This window comes from Apteryx rowi, unplaced genomic scaffold (genome assembly GCF_003343035.1).
Source record: "Apteryx rowi isolate R43461 unplaced genomic scaffold, aptRow1 scaffold_20, whole genome shotgun sequence".
Taxonomy (NCBI): domain Eukaryota; kingdom Metazoa; phylum Chordata; class Aves; order Apterygiformes; family Apterygidae; genus Apteryx; species Apteryx rowi.
Genome location: NW_020448308.1, coordinates 5,642,354 through 5,659,696, shown reverse-complemented (window position 1 = coordinate 5,659,696; position 17,343 = coordinate 5,642,354). Strand labels below are relative to the sequence as shown.

Sequence of the window (17,343 nt, the reverse complement as noted above, 5' to 3'; positions counted from 1 at the left end):
AAGCAAGACATGCTCCCACCTGATGTAAAGACCCTAAATTTTGGTCATTCCATCCCAGTCTTCAGGAATATCTTCCAGTTGCTTCTCTCTAAACAACAGATGCTTCCAGATTAGTTTTATTTACTTAACTTTATGGTCACTGAAATTTTCTGAGCCACTAGCTGTGGCCTTTTTTACTACCAGGCTGGAAATGATCTGAAGCGTGTTTGCATAACCTAGCAACGTTGAAATCCCAGGGTGTTAAACAGAAACTGTTAAAAGTTAAACATTCTCAAGTGCCAAGAAATTTCCCCCAAAAGCACAAGTCCAAAGGGTTTTCTGGCATTAGGTCATTGAAGCTATCTTTTGAAAGGACTAGAAGCACTGTAGTGTCTCAGATCTAAAAAGATAAACAGGCAAACCTGGGTATCTGGCTCTGGGTACTGGGTGTTCGGGGAAACTGAATACCCATGATCAATGACTGTTTTAAGCTGTGGAGTCAAGTAAAAACGTTAGGAGAAATATTATGTCCAGGAAAGACTTTCTGCCTCTCAGTAGCCTTTTCTGCTTTATTGACAGTTTCTAATCTTATTCCTCGGACCAACGTTGGGAACTCCTAATGGTGCTGAACTGCTCTTGGAAAACTGCTGCCTGCATCATGCTTAATCTGATTGCTGTCAGTTGAACCTCTTGCACATGCTTTTCCTGGAAAGAAACTAAAAACTGCATCTACTGTTGTATACTGTGATTTTTTAATTCATTCATTTGCAAAAGCTTCCAGCAGTGCAACTCTTCAGACAGAAGGGGTAGTGACATTTTGTTTTCTGTTGTCCTAAATGTTCAGAGGTTGGCAAGACTTAGTCAGGTGCTGTACAGTTTACGATTCTCCAAAGAGATTAACAACCAAGACAGAAGTTTTCTACTTCCCATTTTGAAGGGGCAGCAAATCTGAAAGCTGCAGTGCTCTCATGAAACAGGCTTTAAATGTCATCTTTGTTTACAATCTCTTCATTACTAATTTAGCATTCTAAATCAAACTCCTTATCCTTCATACCTGCTCAGAAATTAGCAAGTTCATGTAATCATTATCACAACTTTCCTTATCAACTTGTTTTGCACAGGAGCATAAATTGTTTGGACTGTTTGTAATTAGCACAGAGATTTCAGTCTTTAAAGACACTGGAGAATGGCAGCTGCATATTGATGCCTAGAGGCATCTATTATTTAAATCCTAAAGTGAACTGTGTTTGGGTGTGCTAGGCATTAGTAAAATACATAGTATGCACTTATCTACTTTTGGCATCAGTTCTGGTGTGAATTAAACATCTGTCCAGAACTTCTTTGACTATGGTTCATAGCTAGACCTAGCAGCATAAAAAAAACAAGCCATAATGTAATTCACAAATGTTAGGATTAAAAATTAATTAACTGGCTGGAGTGATAACTCCCAAGATACTATTAATTCAGTAAATACCAACATGCACAAATTATATTGTTTCCATCTCTCCTTGGCACAGCTGGAGAGGAGGGCAGGAAATGGGAGCAAGACTAAGTTACAAGCAGTGGCAACCTAAGCTAGACTCAAGTCTGAAGTTTCTTGGTGGAGTAGGTGACTCTCTGATGAGGAGTCATTATAGCCTGGTAACACCCCCTGGCTACAGAGCCTGCATGCAGGCTTTGCCACGGGGATGTGCTGGTGAGCCAAGCCCATCTCACCCCAGAGTGCTCCAAGAAGGCCAAAGAGCTGCTGCCCACCCATGACCCAGGGAGCCCGATGAAGACCAGCTGTACTGCCAAGGCCTGGGGCTCAGCAATGGAGAGTGGAGAATGTGCCGCATAATAAGCCGGGCCACAGGTCAAAACTGCAGGGACCTCCAGGCAGGGAAGGCAAGACTCCAGGAAAACCAAATAAACAGCAGTCTTACAAGTGGTGGCTGTTTCCAGTAATGTGCCTGAATACATGCCTGGCTCTTCTGCAACTGGTGCCTTGTGGGCTGGTAGGTGCCTGTGCACTTCTGCTTCCAGAGACCTGCAACCTGTTTTTGCAGAGTGGCACAAGATACCATGGCACGCTAGCTGTGCAGCCTGGTTTCCCAGATAGCACTGACTGGATCAAAGTCTCTCATGCCAACAGAACCTCGTTCACTTCCCAGATGTATCCTTGCAGGACTTCTTGGGAAGCATGGTGAGCTGCTGTCTCTTTCAGGCCATGGACATGAGCCTGGCCCATATACAAACACATACCATCATTTTTGTTTTTTAATCATAATACAGCTCACAGCAAAATTGAAGTTAAGTGCCTGAATCTCAGGCTTTCTGCTTTGTTTTGTTTTGTAGCGCTCTGTTGTCCATGGCCTGCCATAGCTGTTGCTTTTAGGACATTAGAAGACAAAGCAAAACCAGGCAATATTTAAAAATCAGTGATCTCAGAATGCATTTGGATTGAAAAATCTTTAGAGTGTGTTAAAAACCATGAGATTATCAAGCCACTGCCAGTGTGTTAAGCAATACATTTCTGTTGTTTGCCTCTGGTACCTAAGTCCCTTGGGCCCATTCCCAAGCCCAACCACTGAAAGCAAAATATTGCTTTGTTTAAAAGGAAGTCTGAAAAAAACAAAGAAACCACCAACCCTTGCAGACACATGTAATGTATGTATTGGTCTTTAATTCCGCTCTCCCAAAGCTGCCTTGGCTCCCCCATCTTGTGGCAGAAGTTATCCTCAAGTCCTTCCCCACTGAGAGGCAGGAGACAGTGCTTCCTCCTGAATGAGCTTCCAGGTGAATGTGGTAACCCGCCGCCCCAAGCTGTATTTCCCCAAGGGTGTCAGCTGGGGGGGCCCAACATCTGACGGGATAGCCATGGACCCACAGATAAATGTCTCCACCTTGTTGGTTTTGGATAGAAAAAGGTGATTATAAACATGCAGCAATGATCGTAGGAAGGGTCCAGCTCTGTCTAAGACTGGTTGGTGTCCAGTTGGACAGAAGTTCTTAGGGTTATGATTAAAAGACATGTCCTCCTATCCATGGTGTGTTTAGGGCACAGCTCAGGTGGCCCAGGGGGTTTTTTGGAAGCAACAAGGGATGATTTCACCAGCTTCACTTAAAGTTCTCCTTCCTCTGTGGACATTTTGCTCATCACTGGTATGTCAATGTTGCAGTCCAGGGTTGTCTCTGTTTCCAGATCTTCCTGTGGCTGCCATGCCCTCTCCCTAAGCACCTATACCCAAAACTGGAGCTGAAAGATAAGATCACTAATGGGAAGACCCATTCATCATGCCTGATATCCTCTGATAGGTGGCAAGCATGGAGTCACGGACTTGCTCGGTGAGCTTGGGAACATCGTCTGGGCCCAGGTCAAGGGTCTCCACTTCTGGCAGGATCTGGATGGTGATTTTCCCTAGAAGAGTAAGACAGGAGGTTCAGAGAGAGGAAAGGAAGCATGTGAGGATTATAGGAGAGCCAGAGAAGGTGTAGCATAGGGATCAGTGCAAATGAAGAAACAAGACAGAAACAAATGGAAATGTCCTCTTCCACACAGCAACCCAGTCGTGTCCCAAATACACACAGCAGAAACCCAAACCAGACTTACCTTGTTCCCAGAGACCACAAAATCATAAATACAGAAACAGGTGAATCTCTCCCATACACTAATCCCCTAGTATATCCAAAGCAATAATTCATGTGGAATAAGGGGCCACTGTGGGTCGCAAGACAGGGAACAGGCAGTAGGAATAAATGGTCAGTTTTCACAGTGGAAAGAGGTCACCCACAACTGGGTAGTTCTAGACTTCAGGGTCTGTCCAGACCAGGGCAAAGAGGATGAGATGTCTGTAATACAATACATCCAGACTGGCCATGCTCTGATCTATGTATATTCAATATAGCAGAGTTGTCCCTTCCAGGATGCACTTTGGGATGAGAGAAATCATGCCAGAACTCTCCGTTTGGCCAAGAGACAAGAAGATTAAGCAACAGACTGCTGGAAACAGGATGAGTGTTTTGAAAAGTTATCATTATACTCTTCTGTTCTTCCACCCACTGGCCTTTATTCTTGCCAGTGAAGACAAGAGACTGCCTGTACATAGACCCACCTGAAGACCTGGAGAGTGTCTGTTTTACTTTTTAACTTTTTAGCATGTTTTCATGCATCTACAAGTGTGCTATGAAATGAGATCCAGAAGAGCTGCTAGTAAAACCATGCAAGGAAGGTGAAACAGAACCATAGAGAAGAGTCTTTCATAAAAGAAGAGGATGTCCTCCCTGCCTGCATGCAAATCCACAAAATTCATTCCATCCAAAGCTAAGCATGGTATCTCAGGAGTCTCCTACACCTCTCTTGGCCTTGCAGAAAAAGTTGAAGGATGACAGGGCTGTGCTGTACATGTAGTGCTGTCAGGCTATAACAGACTTCCCACAAGCACCAGACTTCCTCCATGCACAATAGACACCTCCAGTGTGCACAGAGTAGATACGAGACTGAGCTTTCCAGAAGTTCATCAGCATACCCTGAGCCCCTGCTTAGATGGAGAGTTGATCTAAAGGATCAGCCATCCTGACATGCAGAAATCTTGGCTCTGTGTAGCACATCTTCGAAATCAATCCTGGCAAAACTTCCAGATGGGTAAAGTGGTGGTGGTGGTGGTGAAGTTACAGGAAAAGCTCATTGTGGTTCTTTCTCCAGCAGTGAAGGTCCTACCTTTTTAACAATCATCAATTTGGGAATGACTGACCCTGCAACATGCTTAGGGGTCACAAAAATCCCGGTTAACCATGAACACCTCGGGTGAGGTTATTATAAGGGCAAATGTACATACAGCTGCAAATAGTCTTTCATAAAAAGCCCAGAGAGGTTGTGGTATCTCCTTCCTTGGACTGGACAAGGCACAGAGCAACCTGATCTCTCTTTGGAGCTGGCTTTCCTTAAGTAAGAGGTTGAACTACTCCAGAGGTCCCTCCCCACTCCAGATGACTTTCCCCAGGAAATCCCCTCTGATTTCCCAGGAAAGTGCTCTATCTTGGTTGTACAACTGACGAGGGATGTTATGGGTGAAGAGAGGATGGAGCAGGCTAGCGGAGCAGGCTAGCAGAGCAGGGCAGACAGCTGAAGTCCTTGCTCATGCTCCTATCTGACTCCCGCGCAGGAGAATCCTTCCAATACCAAAAAGTTCTTGGTATTTGACAGTTTTTTCTGCATTTTCCTTTTGAAATACAAGACTTGTGTCTTTTTTTCTCCATGAAATTTTATCAGTGACCAGCAGAGAGTTTGTCATCATAAATGGATGACACATGGAAAGAACGTGGTAACTGAGAGGAAGCAGGATTCTGTGTGACATTTTATGAAAGCTCTGTTTCCTTTTGCTCCCCAACTCTCCGTGCACCTGCAGCTCCAAGGACAGTGTGGTGGGGCAGGGGGCAGCATCTGCCCCAAGTTTCTGCTGCTTCTCCCAGGTTCCCTGGTACAGGTCTTGAGTAAACTGTGAGAAATTCATGGGGGGAGGCAGAAGTGTTGTCTGAAATCTCACATTCTCTCCCCTCCTGAGAAGAGAGAAGCTGCATTTGTCTGGCTGCTATTCCCATGTTGCACATACTCCTCTACTCACCCACCTCATAGCTCCCTCCAAGGACTCAGCTAGTACCAACACCCAGACCATAATGAGAGAGAGATCAGGAGTTTCTCTCTGCCCCAAGTAACTCTTACCTGTTGTAAATCTCTTCTCCTTCTGGCTGTAGAAGTTGTTGTATGAAGAGATCACTACAGGAATAATGGGGACCTGGAGGGGAGGCAGTCTACAGTGAGTGAGTCTACAAATCTCCCAAATTCCCTCTCCCCCCCTCAAAGGGAACTGGTGTTCTCAGGTGAGCTAAGCATATTGCTGATAATTAGACAGCTGCTAGTAGAATTTCAGAGGGTTATTTAGATAATTTAACCATATCTCCCAATATCCTCTCTGTTGGATTTCACCTTTACATCTCTATACTGAGGTCAACAATGCATGGATTGCCAAATCACTATTATAGTGGCCTGTTCTGCAGCAGCTGTGGAGAAACTCCTCCATGCAGATCCAGGGCTATTGTCAGGATCCCTCCACCATTTTCTCAAGCTGAGTCACGGAGGTTTTCCACCTGTCCCAGCCTGTGCCACTCCTAGCGCCTGCTAAACTCCTTAATGTGTACACAATCCAAAGGAAAGCCTTGGACCAGAAGCCTTTTAGCCCTGGTTTGGTGGTGGACCATGGCAGACAAACTGCATCCCAGTGGGGCGGGAGGAAGGTGGCTCTCACCTGGGCTCTCACAGACAACTGGAAGGCCCCACGTTTGAAGGGCAACATGGACCCACCATGATTACGAGTTCCTTCAGGGAAGATCACGACTCGGAACTGCAGGAGGGAGAAGACACTGAGATGTAGGGACCACAGTCCCAGCACTATCTTAGACCACTGCACACCACTTAAAAATGATCTGTCTGCTCCCAGCCATGCAGATACATCCTCTTCCTCCATCGCAAACACTTTCAGGACATTCAGCACATCTATCCCACCTGAGGTGCTCTTACCCTGCTGTGTTCTGTGCCTAGCCCAGAGACAAACATCCCCTTCCAGCCACATCAAGGGTCACATTTTCAAGTGGCACAAAGTGCCTCCTGCTCCCCTCCAAACTGTTCTTCCCACTCACATTCTCTTTGTGCATGGAGTGTGCCACCTCTGTCAAGGTATTGATAGACTCTTCTCTCTTCTTACAGTTAATGAAAAAGATGCCTGAAAGCCAGCATGCCAGGCCAAAAGTACCCATGTATAGGATTTCCTTCTTTGCAATGGGCACACAGTGACTTGGTAGTATCTCCATCGCCACTGGAAGGGGAGAACAGGGACAGAACAAGTTGGCATCTGCCCTGAGGTTCCCTCCAGGCTCTAGACTATAGCACACCACTCTGGGAGATGTCATGCCTGCAGCTCCTACTAGACCACCCAGCATCACAGGATCATAGCCATGTTGGGAAAGGGACATTGGAGGTTTCCAGACCAACCGCTTACTTAGAGCAGGATCATTGCCAACACTGAATCAGAGCAGCTGTGACACAGCTGTGGTCAGTCAGTTGGCACTCTTATCCTAGTTCTCTTGCAAAGAATGAAGTTGTTTTAGCTGGAAAATTCCTGTTGGGCTGTAATACCCTGGAGAATAGCCCTGGCTTGGGGCTGACTGGGAATGAATTATATCACAGCCAATACTCCTGCCTTTCTGCCTGTGGTACTTCTGCTTGGGAGAAGCTGCAAGAAACAAGCCAAGACTTACGCTCCCTGCCTGCAATCCCCCTGGAGTAGTTGGTTTTCCTCTCATACTACTGTCCTGCCCAGAGCACTGAGGGCCAAGAGCAGGGCAGGCAGGATCTCTACATACCCATAATGTCAAGGGAGGTCTGGTGATTCAACACAATTACGAAGGGCTTCTTAGTTCTGAGGTTCTCCTTGCCCTTCACCACTAGCTTGATACCAAAGATGTATCTGAGTGGCAGGAACACCATGCGAAGAAACCTGGAAAACAGGGGGCAGACACGAGCCAGAGAAAAGCTGAAATTGGATGGAGGGGCCAAACCCCACCCATCCAAACTAGTCCATCTCACAGTCTACTCCTGTGAAGTAGCCTGTCTCTCTGCTGTCCCAGATTTGATCCATGACTTGTCTGTCTTGGAGCACAGCAACTAGTATGGCCCCTCAGCTCATTATTTCATTATATCCTTATATATCATTATTAACAGGTGTTAAAAGGAAGAGAATATAAGTAAGGCACAAAACAATTTAAGAACTGAAGAAAATTTCTTAAAGTGAAAGGCTGAGGCTCAAGTAGGAGGTACGTCTGGGAACTCCCACTGCAGCATACAATACCTTCTGAAGTAATAAATCCTACTTTTGTAGCTCTTCAAGAGGCTACAAGCCCTATCTTCCAGAAGCTACTGCTGTGTAGCAGAGTCAGCAGAGGTGAACATTTGCTTGACTTTTAGCACCCTGCTCAACCCACACCCCAAGAGCTTGTCTATTAATGTAAACTGCTACTAATCACATGAATACATCCAGTTATGCAGTCTCCAGTTAAGTTCTGCAACTTGTTGCAGACAAATATGATCCTGAAAACCACATCCCTCTTCTGCATTACACGGCCTGGCAACTCTCCACACCAATGTACAACTAATTCCTCCCCACTGCAGCAGAACTCGCGTGACCCTCCAAAATAGAGTGCAAGTCAATCAATGCGTAGGGAAGAAAGAACTCACAGCCAACTTACTTTATGTTTTCCACGTTACGTCCACGAGGAGCACTCATGATGATAACAAGACAGGATGAGATGAAGATCCACAACTTTTATAAGGACATCTTGCAAAAATATCTGAATCTGGGATTCACATGATAAAAGACTAGAAATGTGATGAGCAGAAAAGTAAAGGGATAGTGAATGGGCAATATGTCCATCCTTTCGGCCCAGACTTAATCAGAGGAGTGTTACACAGAGCAGTAAATGAGTAACTGGCTCTGATATTGTGGGGCAGAGCTTAGATTCACTTGATCAGCTACATGTGGGTGATGCAAAGCTGTAACAAGATTCAGGAGAGGTGCTTCAGAAAGTACCTGCTTTTGTCTGCTGCTTGGAGCTAAAATAACATTGGAAAGCCGGTTTAGCAAGCGAGCTCCAGCAGAATCGTGTGTGTAGGAGCAGGCTGTCAAGCAGAGGAAAACATGCAATAGCAAGATGGTTTTTGCAAAGGGGGAGTGTGTGGTTTGGGTTGGTAGAGCAATGACTGTTTCAAGAGATGTTCTACCTTCAGGGACAGGAGCACTGTATTGCAAACATGTCTTTTCATCAAGCTCTGTGCATGGGAACTACAAAAACTGTGAGAAAGTCTTTGATGGGAGGGAGCAGGATGGGCAGGATAGCATAAACATGTGGCTGTTGTACTGTCCCAGCTATCTCACTCTCCTTTGGGAAGCACCAAGCATCAGTGTGGAAGTGAGCTGACTCCAGCAGATACAGGAAATCAGAAATTAGTATTATGGAGGAGAGAAAGAAAGAGAAAACTGATGATCTTAGCAGCCAGTTCCTGCCCCACACATGTAGTCATTAAAGAGACCAGGCTTAGCAATCGGGCATTCCTCAATTAGAGTGGGAAAAGTGACACAATTGCCACATGTCTAGACAAAAAGACAAACAAAGCAAGAACAGCTACTCTCGACTTTTTCATAGCCAGAGGCAGGCACATGTTTAGACAGCATCTGCATACGTAACAAATAAATCAGGAAAAAACAAGTAGAACCTGGGAGTGCTCCATCAGTATTTCAACTCCTAAAACCAAAGCATGAAAAGTATCTTCACAACAAATGTAATGACTAAGATTAGTGTCTCATCAGCTGCACAACAGGCCTTGCTCAAGCAGCTATCACTTAGAAAAAGAGTAACAATATTAATTTCCAAACAGGACCAGGAGCTGCAGATTATCAGAGGGATTCAGAGGACCCATAAAACCACACTGATCACCACCTGCAATCTGGAAAATAAGATCAAATCCCATGGAATAGTAAAATGAACAAGCCTGAACAATAATTCACAAAGAAGCTGGGGAAAGGCATGACAATAAAGAAAGGCATCAGCTGTGCTCCCTGCTTCCATGGTTTAGCCATCAGCTCTTCTCCTCCTCCTGTCTTTCATGCTGCTCAGGTTTCTTGAGGTCTCCCTGCAACCCCAGGAGAGGCAGCCAAAGCAAAGAGGGTGGACATACCATTGTGGGGGATGGGCATCCCAGAAAAGTCCTCCCTGACATGAACAGACACCTATGTCTCCCTGCATCAGCATATACAAAAGATAGGCACCTCGTGCATGTAAAGAGTCCAGGCGTTCTTAATCCTCTGGCCAGCAACCAGTCCTCAGTGCTGGCACCACAGTGATTAGCTCCCTTTTGGATCTGATTCATAGACAACCAATGACAGAGGCTTTGTGTGTATCCAGAAACCAAGTTCTGATCGAGGAAATAGTTACACTCCTAATGTCTCTTAACCTTCCTAATATCCCATCAATATCAGTTATGCTCTGTCACATTTGGGTGGAAGTTGTTTTGACAACCAACTCATTCATTCTGAGCTACCATGAGAGAGGTTCCTGAAAGGTGATGCCAGTGAAAGAGACTTTGAATGGTTCTCCTGCAAGAAGGAGAGCTGCAGCTTTCAAATCAAGGCTGCCATTGTCAGGTACCTAATGAGAGAGGAAAATCTTACACAACTCTGCTCATGAAAACTTGCCCAGAATGTCTAGGGACAGGAAAGCATGCAAACAGAAAGTCATCACAAACCACTGAAGAGCTTTATTTTTAGTGACAGACCACAGTTTTCAAATAATTTCAGCAAAGGCTCTAATGAAGTTATACTTCTATAGCATCTAAGTGCATGACAAAACAGATACCAAGCTGTAGCACATTGCTGTCTTACCAAGAGGAACACGGCAACCCCAAAGTACAGTTAAAATACAAAACCACAAGTTCCTGAACTGGAGGGAAAGACAGAAAAAAATGTCTTCAGCTCATGTGTCCACATGATGAAAACAAAACATAGAACCAGAGAAGGACCCACTATAATGGATTTACAAGTGTGAAAATTCATTAGTCCTTTAGCACGCCCAGTTGCTAGTGGAGTGGCTCTCCATGGCATCACGAGGCTGGGGAATAACCAACATAATCTGGGCATCACCAAACTGTTCCATGCAGAATAGGGAACTCAGCACACTTGAAGCACTAAGGACAGACATGGTGTCAAGGACACACCAGATGTTCAAGAGTATGAAGCTAGGTTCAATGTATATGGGGTTTTCAAGAGCTGGTAAGTATCTCTGATGAGTATGGGAGAAAGCAAGGACCAAAAGAGGTAATAAAAAATATGCCCTTCCCAACTCACCACAGAAGGATAGCCGGCTCAGATCTAACAAAATGTTTAGGCTCCAAATCCACAGATACTAAAATCCTCAGATATAATTTTCTTCTGTTGCAAGGAGCTGTAGCATCTAGACCCATCATGCTCCCGTTTCAAAAGCAGTCAGGTTTTGCCTAACCTGCAAGGCATTTTCAGGAACTGCAGCTCTAATGAAGGTCCTGATTTCTAGCCTAGATATATCCATGTTCAGTTGACTCCCTTTTGCCCTGGGTTTTTGTGCTCTTATCAGAGTGCCCAATTTAAATGACTCTTAAGTAGGGGAGGAGGGACTTGCTCATATCATGAGTTTTTATGATGCAACTGTAATGACACTACTACTCACCAACTTTACTAGGCCACACATTGGCCAGGGGAGAGAGGTGGAGGCAGGGAAGGCGATCTAATCTAATGAGAAAAGACTAAGAAAATTGGCTTGTTCACAGTAAGCAGATGAAGGCTGAAGAGAGAACTGGCTGCTGTCAGTACAGAAAAACTCGAGAGAGAGAAGGGCTGCTTAACTTAAAGATCACAGCTGCCTTCTAAACTGGACAGGAATGATTTCAAGATGGAGATAAGAGAAGTGGTTTCTGAAATAGGAGCAATTCCCACTGGAAGCTTCTGGTGCAAGCAGTTCCATTGGAACAGACTGGAACAAAAGGGTATCAAAAGGTAAAGCTTTGGGACTGCCCCATGCCAAGGACCATATCAGCTACACAGTCCTTGAAAGGAAAGTGCTAACGGGATTTCATGTATTGCATATAGCTACTAGACAGTTAGACAGTTGGAGACAAAAAAAAAAAAAAAAATCAAAAGAGTTCCAGGATGAATATATTAGACACAGGTCATCAGAATCCCAGAATCACAGAATGGTTGAGGTTGGAAGGGACCTTTAAAGATCATCTAGTCCAACCCCTCCTGCTCAAGCAGGGTCACCTAGAGCACGTTGCCCAGGATTGTGTCCAGACAGCTTTTGAATATTTCCAAGGAAGGAGGCTACACAGCTTTTCTGGGCAACCTGTTCCAGTGCACAGTCACCCTCACAGCAAAGTTTTTCCTCATGTTCAGACAGAGTTTCCTGTATTTCAGTTTGTGCCCATTGACACTTGTCCTCTTGCTGGACACCACTGAAAATAGTCTGGTCCCATCCTCTTGACACCCTCCCTTAAGATATTTGTACACATTAATAAGATCCCCTCACAGTCTTCTCTTCTCCAGGCTCAGGAAACTGTAATTATCATGCTCTAGCTGTAACTTCATGATAAATCTATGCATAACAGTTCTACAAGGCACAGATTAACTCTGGCTACCCACTTATGAGTGAAGAATATCTGGAAATTTCCATAATCACAGAAGAAGGAGGGTTTCTGTGAGAAAGTATGCATAGGCTCATGAAGATTCCCATGGCATCCAGAGAACCCTGGAGCAATTCATTGTAGCTGTGATAGCAATGTAGTGCAACAGACTATAATAGCTTATGCTATAGGCCTTTCATCCACAGAGGTATTGCATAGCACAGCCAGGTGAACTAAAAACTGGAGAATAAATCAGTTTATCATTATAAATTACAGAATCAAATAGAAAAACTAAGGTGCAAAGAGACAGTTGGAGGTCTCTAGTCGAAACATCTGCTCAGAGCAGGAGTAACTCAAAAAACAGATTTGGTTAGTCAGGGACTTGTCTAGCCAAGTTTGGAGTATCTCCAAGGATGGAGATTCCGCCACCTCTCAGGTCCTTGTCTCAGGGTTGCACCACTCTCACGGGGAAGACTTTTTCTTTGCCTAATGGAAATTTCCCTTGTTGCTACTTGTGTCTGTTGCCTCTCATCCTTTCACTGTGCAACTCTGAGAGATATCTGGCTTTATAGCTACTCATTAAATAGTTGAAGACTGAAAATGAAATCACCCTCTCTCCCCTTCTCTTCTCCAGACTGAACAAATCCAGCTTCCTCAGTCTTCCTTTGTGCATCATGTGGTCCAGTCCCCCGAACAACTTGGTAGCTCTCCACTCAAGTGAAATGCATTCACTGCTGGGAGATGGTTTTGAGCAAGATGGAGCCATGGTGGACATCCTTTCCTGCAGCTGATGCACCTGGAGTAGGCTGTGGGTGAGAAAGAAGGTGTATGAGAGGCCCCAGACAGAGCTAGGAGAGAGCACTGCATTTCTTAAGTCAGCAGTACAGGCTGAGCATGATAAATGGTCCTGTCCCTGTTCTGGTGAGGTACCTATCTCTTGCAGGCTGCATTTCCCAGCTCCGTGGCTCCACCAAGCAGGAGAGGCACACTCTGGACAGTCCTATGCAATAGCCCTGATTCCACTACACACCAGCATTTCCATGAGCTTGATTAAGCAGTTTGATCAAGCTGATAAGCTTGATTAAATTTTCTAAATTTCAGCCTTGTGCTCATTTAAAGTTGGAAGAATGTGTCCTCTGTGCTTAGCACAGAGAGAGCCCATGTGTGATTTTGAGCCAGTCATTTTCTCCCTCTTAAGTTAGTTGCTGAAGTTAAAGGTAATGAATGAAGCCTCCTCTGCCACCAATGGACTGAACAGACACTGACCGTTTGGAAGTGCACACCTTAGACTTAGATAACTAATACTGGAAAACTAAAGCTAGAGAGACTGAGACACACAACATCCTTTGTAGTCAGGCATCTCACATCCATCAAATCTATTGATTCCCTTGAAGCGCTTGGCATCAGGGATATACCCAAGAAATCGTGGGCTTAGGCACATTTGCATGTAGGAACTGATGTTCAAAATAATTTCAGGCTTGTGTTTGTCAGCCTACACACCTGGGGTGGACCATAGCCCCAGCATCACCTCTCCACTCTAGCCAAATGCTGTCAGAATTTGTATCTGTGTCTCTTCCTTTTCTCTGAGTACTTCCTAGGGACTTTTTCCCATTTTGGAAGAAATAAGGAAGAGATTATTGTCAGTTATTTATTAGAACCAAATCATTCCCTGGCCCTTTCTCTAAGGAATCTAGTGCCACATGACAGAGAAGCACGGGCCAGAGGCTCCTCCATGAATACTTTCTTTTTTTAGAAATAAGTGTGTACTTCACTTGGATATGTTTTGTGCAAGATCCTCATACAAAACGTATCACCATCCTCCACCTTCCTCTGGTTACTGCACCTGTTACAATATGCGAGGAACATTTCAGCCTCAGCTCAGAATATCTTTTATTGATTGATAAACTACATGTTTATTGATTGCCAAACTACAGGAGAAGGAGAAAACAGTTTTGCTCCCTTCAACAAAAGATATTGAGGCAAAAAACTTGGAGTGAAACTAGATAAGCTATTCCTTTTTTGTACTTTAAGAAAAGTGAAGTTTGTTCATATCCAGAGGACCATGTACCAAACTTCCCCGAAAACTGCCAGTTCTTCACAGAGAAACAGCCACAGATTTTGATTATACCTTTAATTCTTTGAGCCAGCAGAAAAGCTTGTAACACCACACAGTTAGAACAAAGATGGTCCTCTCTCAATGCAGCTCATTCTGATACAATTTCAATTCAATACAGTTCTGATACAACACAGGACAGAGGCAGTAGTCTAAGGTGAACTCAACTCTGAACAGAAGAGATGGTGTCAATATGGCTTTCAACGACTGCTGTTCATTTCTCAACTGCTTTCCCATATTAGAAGATCTTTGGTAGCTTTACCCTAGTTAATTTTAAATTAAAAGACCATGTAGATTAATAGTCTGGCTCTCCAAAATTAGGCTGTATATGAGGCTATACATTGAGTCTCTGTTTCATCAGAAGTTTCTTTGCACTAGGCTGACATTGCAAAGCAGCTCTAAAGTGCATCTGCCAGAAGTCTCAGTCCAAACTGACTTTTGCTGGGAGGTTTTCCTTCCTAAGAATGTCGCTATGGCTTTCATATCACCTTCCTCCTGCCAGCAAGGCAGGAGCCAGGTGAGATGGGGATAGGAAAAAGGGAGCATGGTTAAGATATACCAGTATTCCCTGGATTTTGATTTTAGATTGTTCTAGTCTTTGCCAGGACACATCCCATCACCTCTACAGACCAGAGGTAAGTCATACAGACTCATTTCTGGCTACAGGAATATGTTGTCACAGTTTTCCCTCACACTAGATGATGCCTTAATCATTCTGGAGTAAGGGCAGGAATTGATGAGACAACATCTTCTTTCTTCTGTGTGGACAATTCCATGATTCTTCATGTCACTGCTTTGTTTAAATGCACCATGTAATTAGCAATTAGATTTCCTCTGGAAATTAAAATCTGTATTTTTTGAAATAAAACATTGCAGAGCAAAAATAAGCAAGAGACGTGAAAAGTTCCCAAAGCCTTAGTTAGACCATCTCTTTCTGTGTGGGCTGGCAACTATTTGCTGTCATGCAAAAGGAGAGTACAAAATATGTTTTTGATGGTAAAGCTTACTGAAATCCAGTATATATGAATTGCTTAAGTAGTCCGTTTGATTGGTAGTCAGTCTTTCTTGATATGTCATTTTGTTCTGCTTTGTGATATTGAGTAATTTGCATGGAACTGGAACATCTTTTAATAAAGTTCTTTTATCGCTGGATTCTATCCCACTGAAAAGGTTTCCTGCAAACTAAATTGAGCAAATAACAGCAATTATGCCCAAATATTTTCAGCAGTAAAAGCATAAGCGTAGTAAAAAAAAAAAAAAAAAAAAAATCTGAGCAGCTTCCAAGTCAAGACGTCTGGGGAAATCCTCAACATTCAGTGTTGAAAGTCACCAGATGCTTCTTCTACAGGATATGAAAAGCAATGTGTTAACAAAAGAGAGAAGACATGCTGTGGCTCCCTGTCATCTTGTGTGATTTACTTCCATGGGTTAAGCTGGGAGAGTGAGACAAGCCTGATATTAGCCCTGCTTTGAGGAGGAGGCTGCTCTAGAGACCTCCAGGAATCCCCTCCCTGCTTACAGTTTTCTATGGTCCTACAAGTTTCTGTCCAGGGCTACCTGCAGGTGATGGCTGGGGGAGGCAGCGTGCTCTGCAGATAGATGGAACAGAACTGCTGGCGTGTAAATAACAGTGGTGGGAACCAGGACCAAAGACCTTCTTTCTCCTCCTGAGGAAGAGCCCTAACACTAAGCCAGTTTTTCTCTTGTCTAAGCTCTTTCTGGCATCATGAAGATCACATTCTTGGCTGCACCCTGCCACAGATTCAAGCTCATGATCCATAGCCCTGTGGAGAATGTGACTAAACATCCTCCCAGGAAGTGGAAGCTGACTGCAGCTGGAGTTATCTGAGGTCCTAAATATTGCTTTTAGTTGCAGATACTTGTCCTTTCTCACAGTCTGAATCTGGGCATGATCATGTGGAAGGGCCTGACTGTAGGAACAAGGGAAAGATCATGGTTTTTAGTAAAAGGCATGGTCCTAAGGCACCAAAGCAGCCCATCTTTTCTTAGTGAGAGTCACTTTTGACCAGATTCACTTCCCAGGAATTTCACAGAGCATTTTGGAAGGAAAGTGTTAAAACTCCAGAACTTTACAAATCCTGAAGCCAGCTGGTGTAAATACCACAAATATAGGAAAAATCACTGTGTTCAAAATCTTTCCTTGCAGGAATCAAACTCCACAAACTGTTCTATGAAGTGGGAATCTCTATTTAGCTGCAAAGCTGCTTTTGGTCTGACCAGGATGTGCTGACAGCACTCTCAGAGCTGTGCAAGGTAAGAGAGATCAACTGCCTAGATGGAAGGACCATCCTCCCTGATCCAGGCATCACTTCCCACGCAGAAAAGCATTAACATCAATGAAAACTGAACATTACCACAAAAAATCCGAGAGCAATGCAGTTAGCTTTGTCTTTTAATGCCAGTGCTGGAAAATCTACTCACAATGGACCTGATGAAACAGAGTTATCTAAACACATGTATTCAGACCTATGTTAGCTCTGTTTTAGAGCCTCAGGGTCAGGTGTAGAGCTATTTGGTTGAGGTTGGAAGGGGCCTCTGGAGATCATCTAGTCCAACCCCCCTGCTCAAGCAGGGTCACCTAGAGCACAGTGTACAGGATCACGTCCAGGCGGGTTTTGAAAATCTCCAGAGGAGACTCCACAACCTCTCTGGACAACCTGTTCCAGTGCTCTGTCACCCTCACAGTGAAAAAGTTTTTCCTCATGTTCAGATGGAAATTCCTGTGTTTCAGTTTGTGCCTGTTGCCTCGCGTCCTGTCACTGGGCACCACTGAAAAGAGTCTGGCTCCATCTTGACACCCTCCCTTCAGATACTTGTACATGTTAATAAGATCCCCTCTCAGCCTTCTCTTCTCTAGGCTAAACAGGCCCAGCTCTCTCAGCCTTTCCTCATAAGAGAGATGCTCCAGTCCCCTAATCATCTTGGTAGCCCTTTGCTGGACTTGCTCCAGTAGTGCCACATCCCTCTTGTACTGGGGAGCCCAGAACTGGAC

The 17,343-nt window shown here is 44.4% G+C and overlaps 1 protein-coding gene across 1 annotated transcript; it reads right to left on the bottom strand.

The window, feature by feature from the left end:
* Nucleotides 1-3,233: 3,233 nt before the first annotated feature.
* LOC112965042 (1-acyl-sn-glycerol-3-phosphate acyltransferase alpha-like) lies at nucleotides 3,234-8,450 on the bottom strand. The gene is given in 6 exon segments (XM_026063722.1): nucleotides 3,234-3,379; nucleotides 5,681-5,753; nucleotides 6,264-6,359; nucleotides 6,655-6,830; nucleotides 7,378-7,511; nucleotides 8,260-8,450. Coding segments are annotated over 6 exon segments (810 nt in total). The 5' UTR covers nucleotides 8,445-8,450.
* Nucleotides 8,451-17,343: the final 8,893 nt, after the last annotated feature.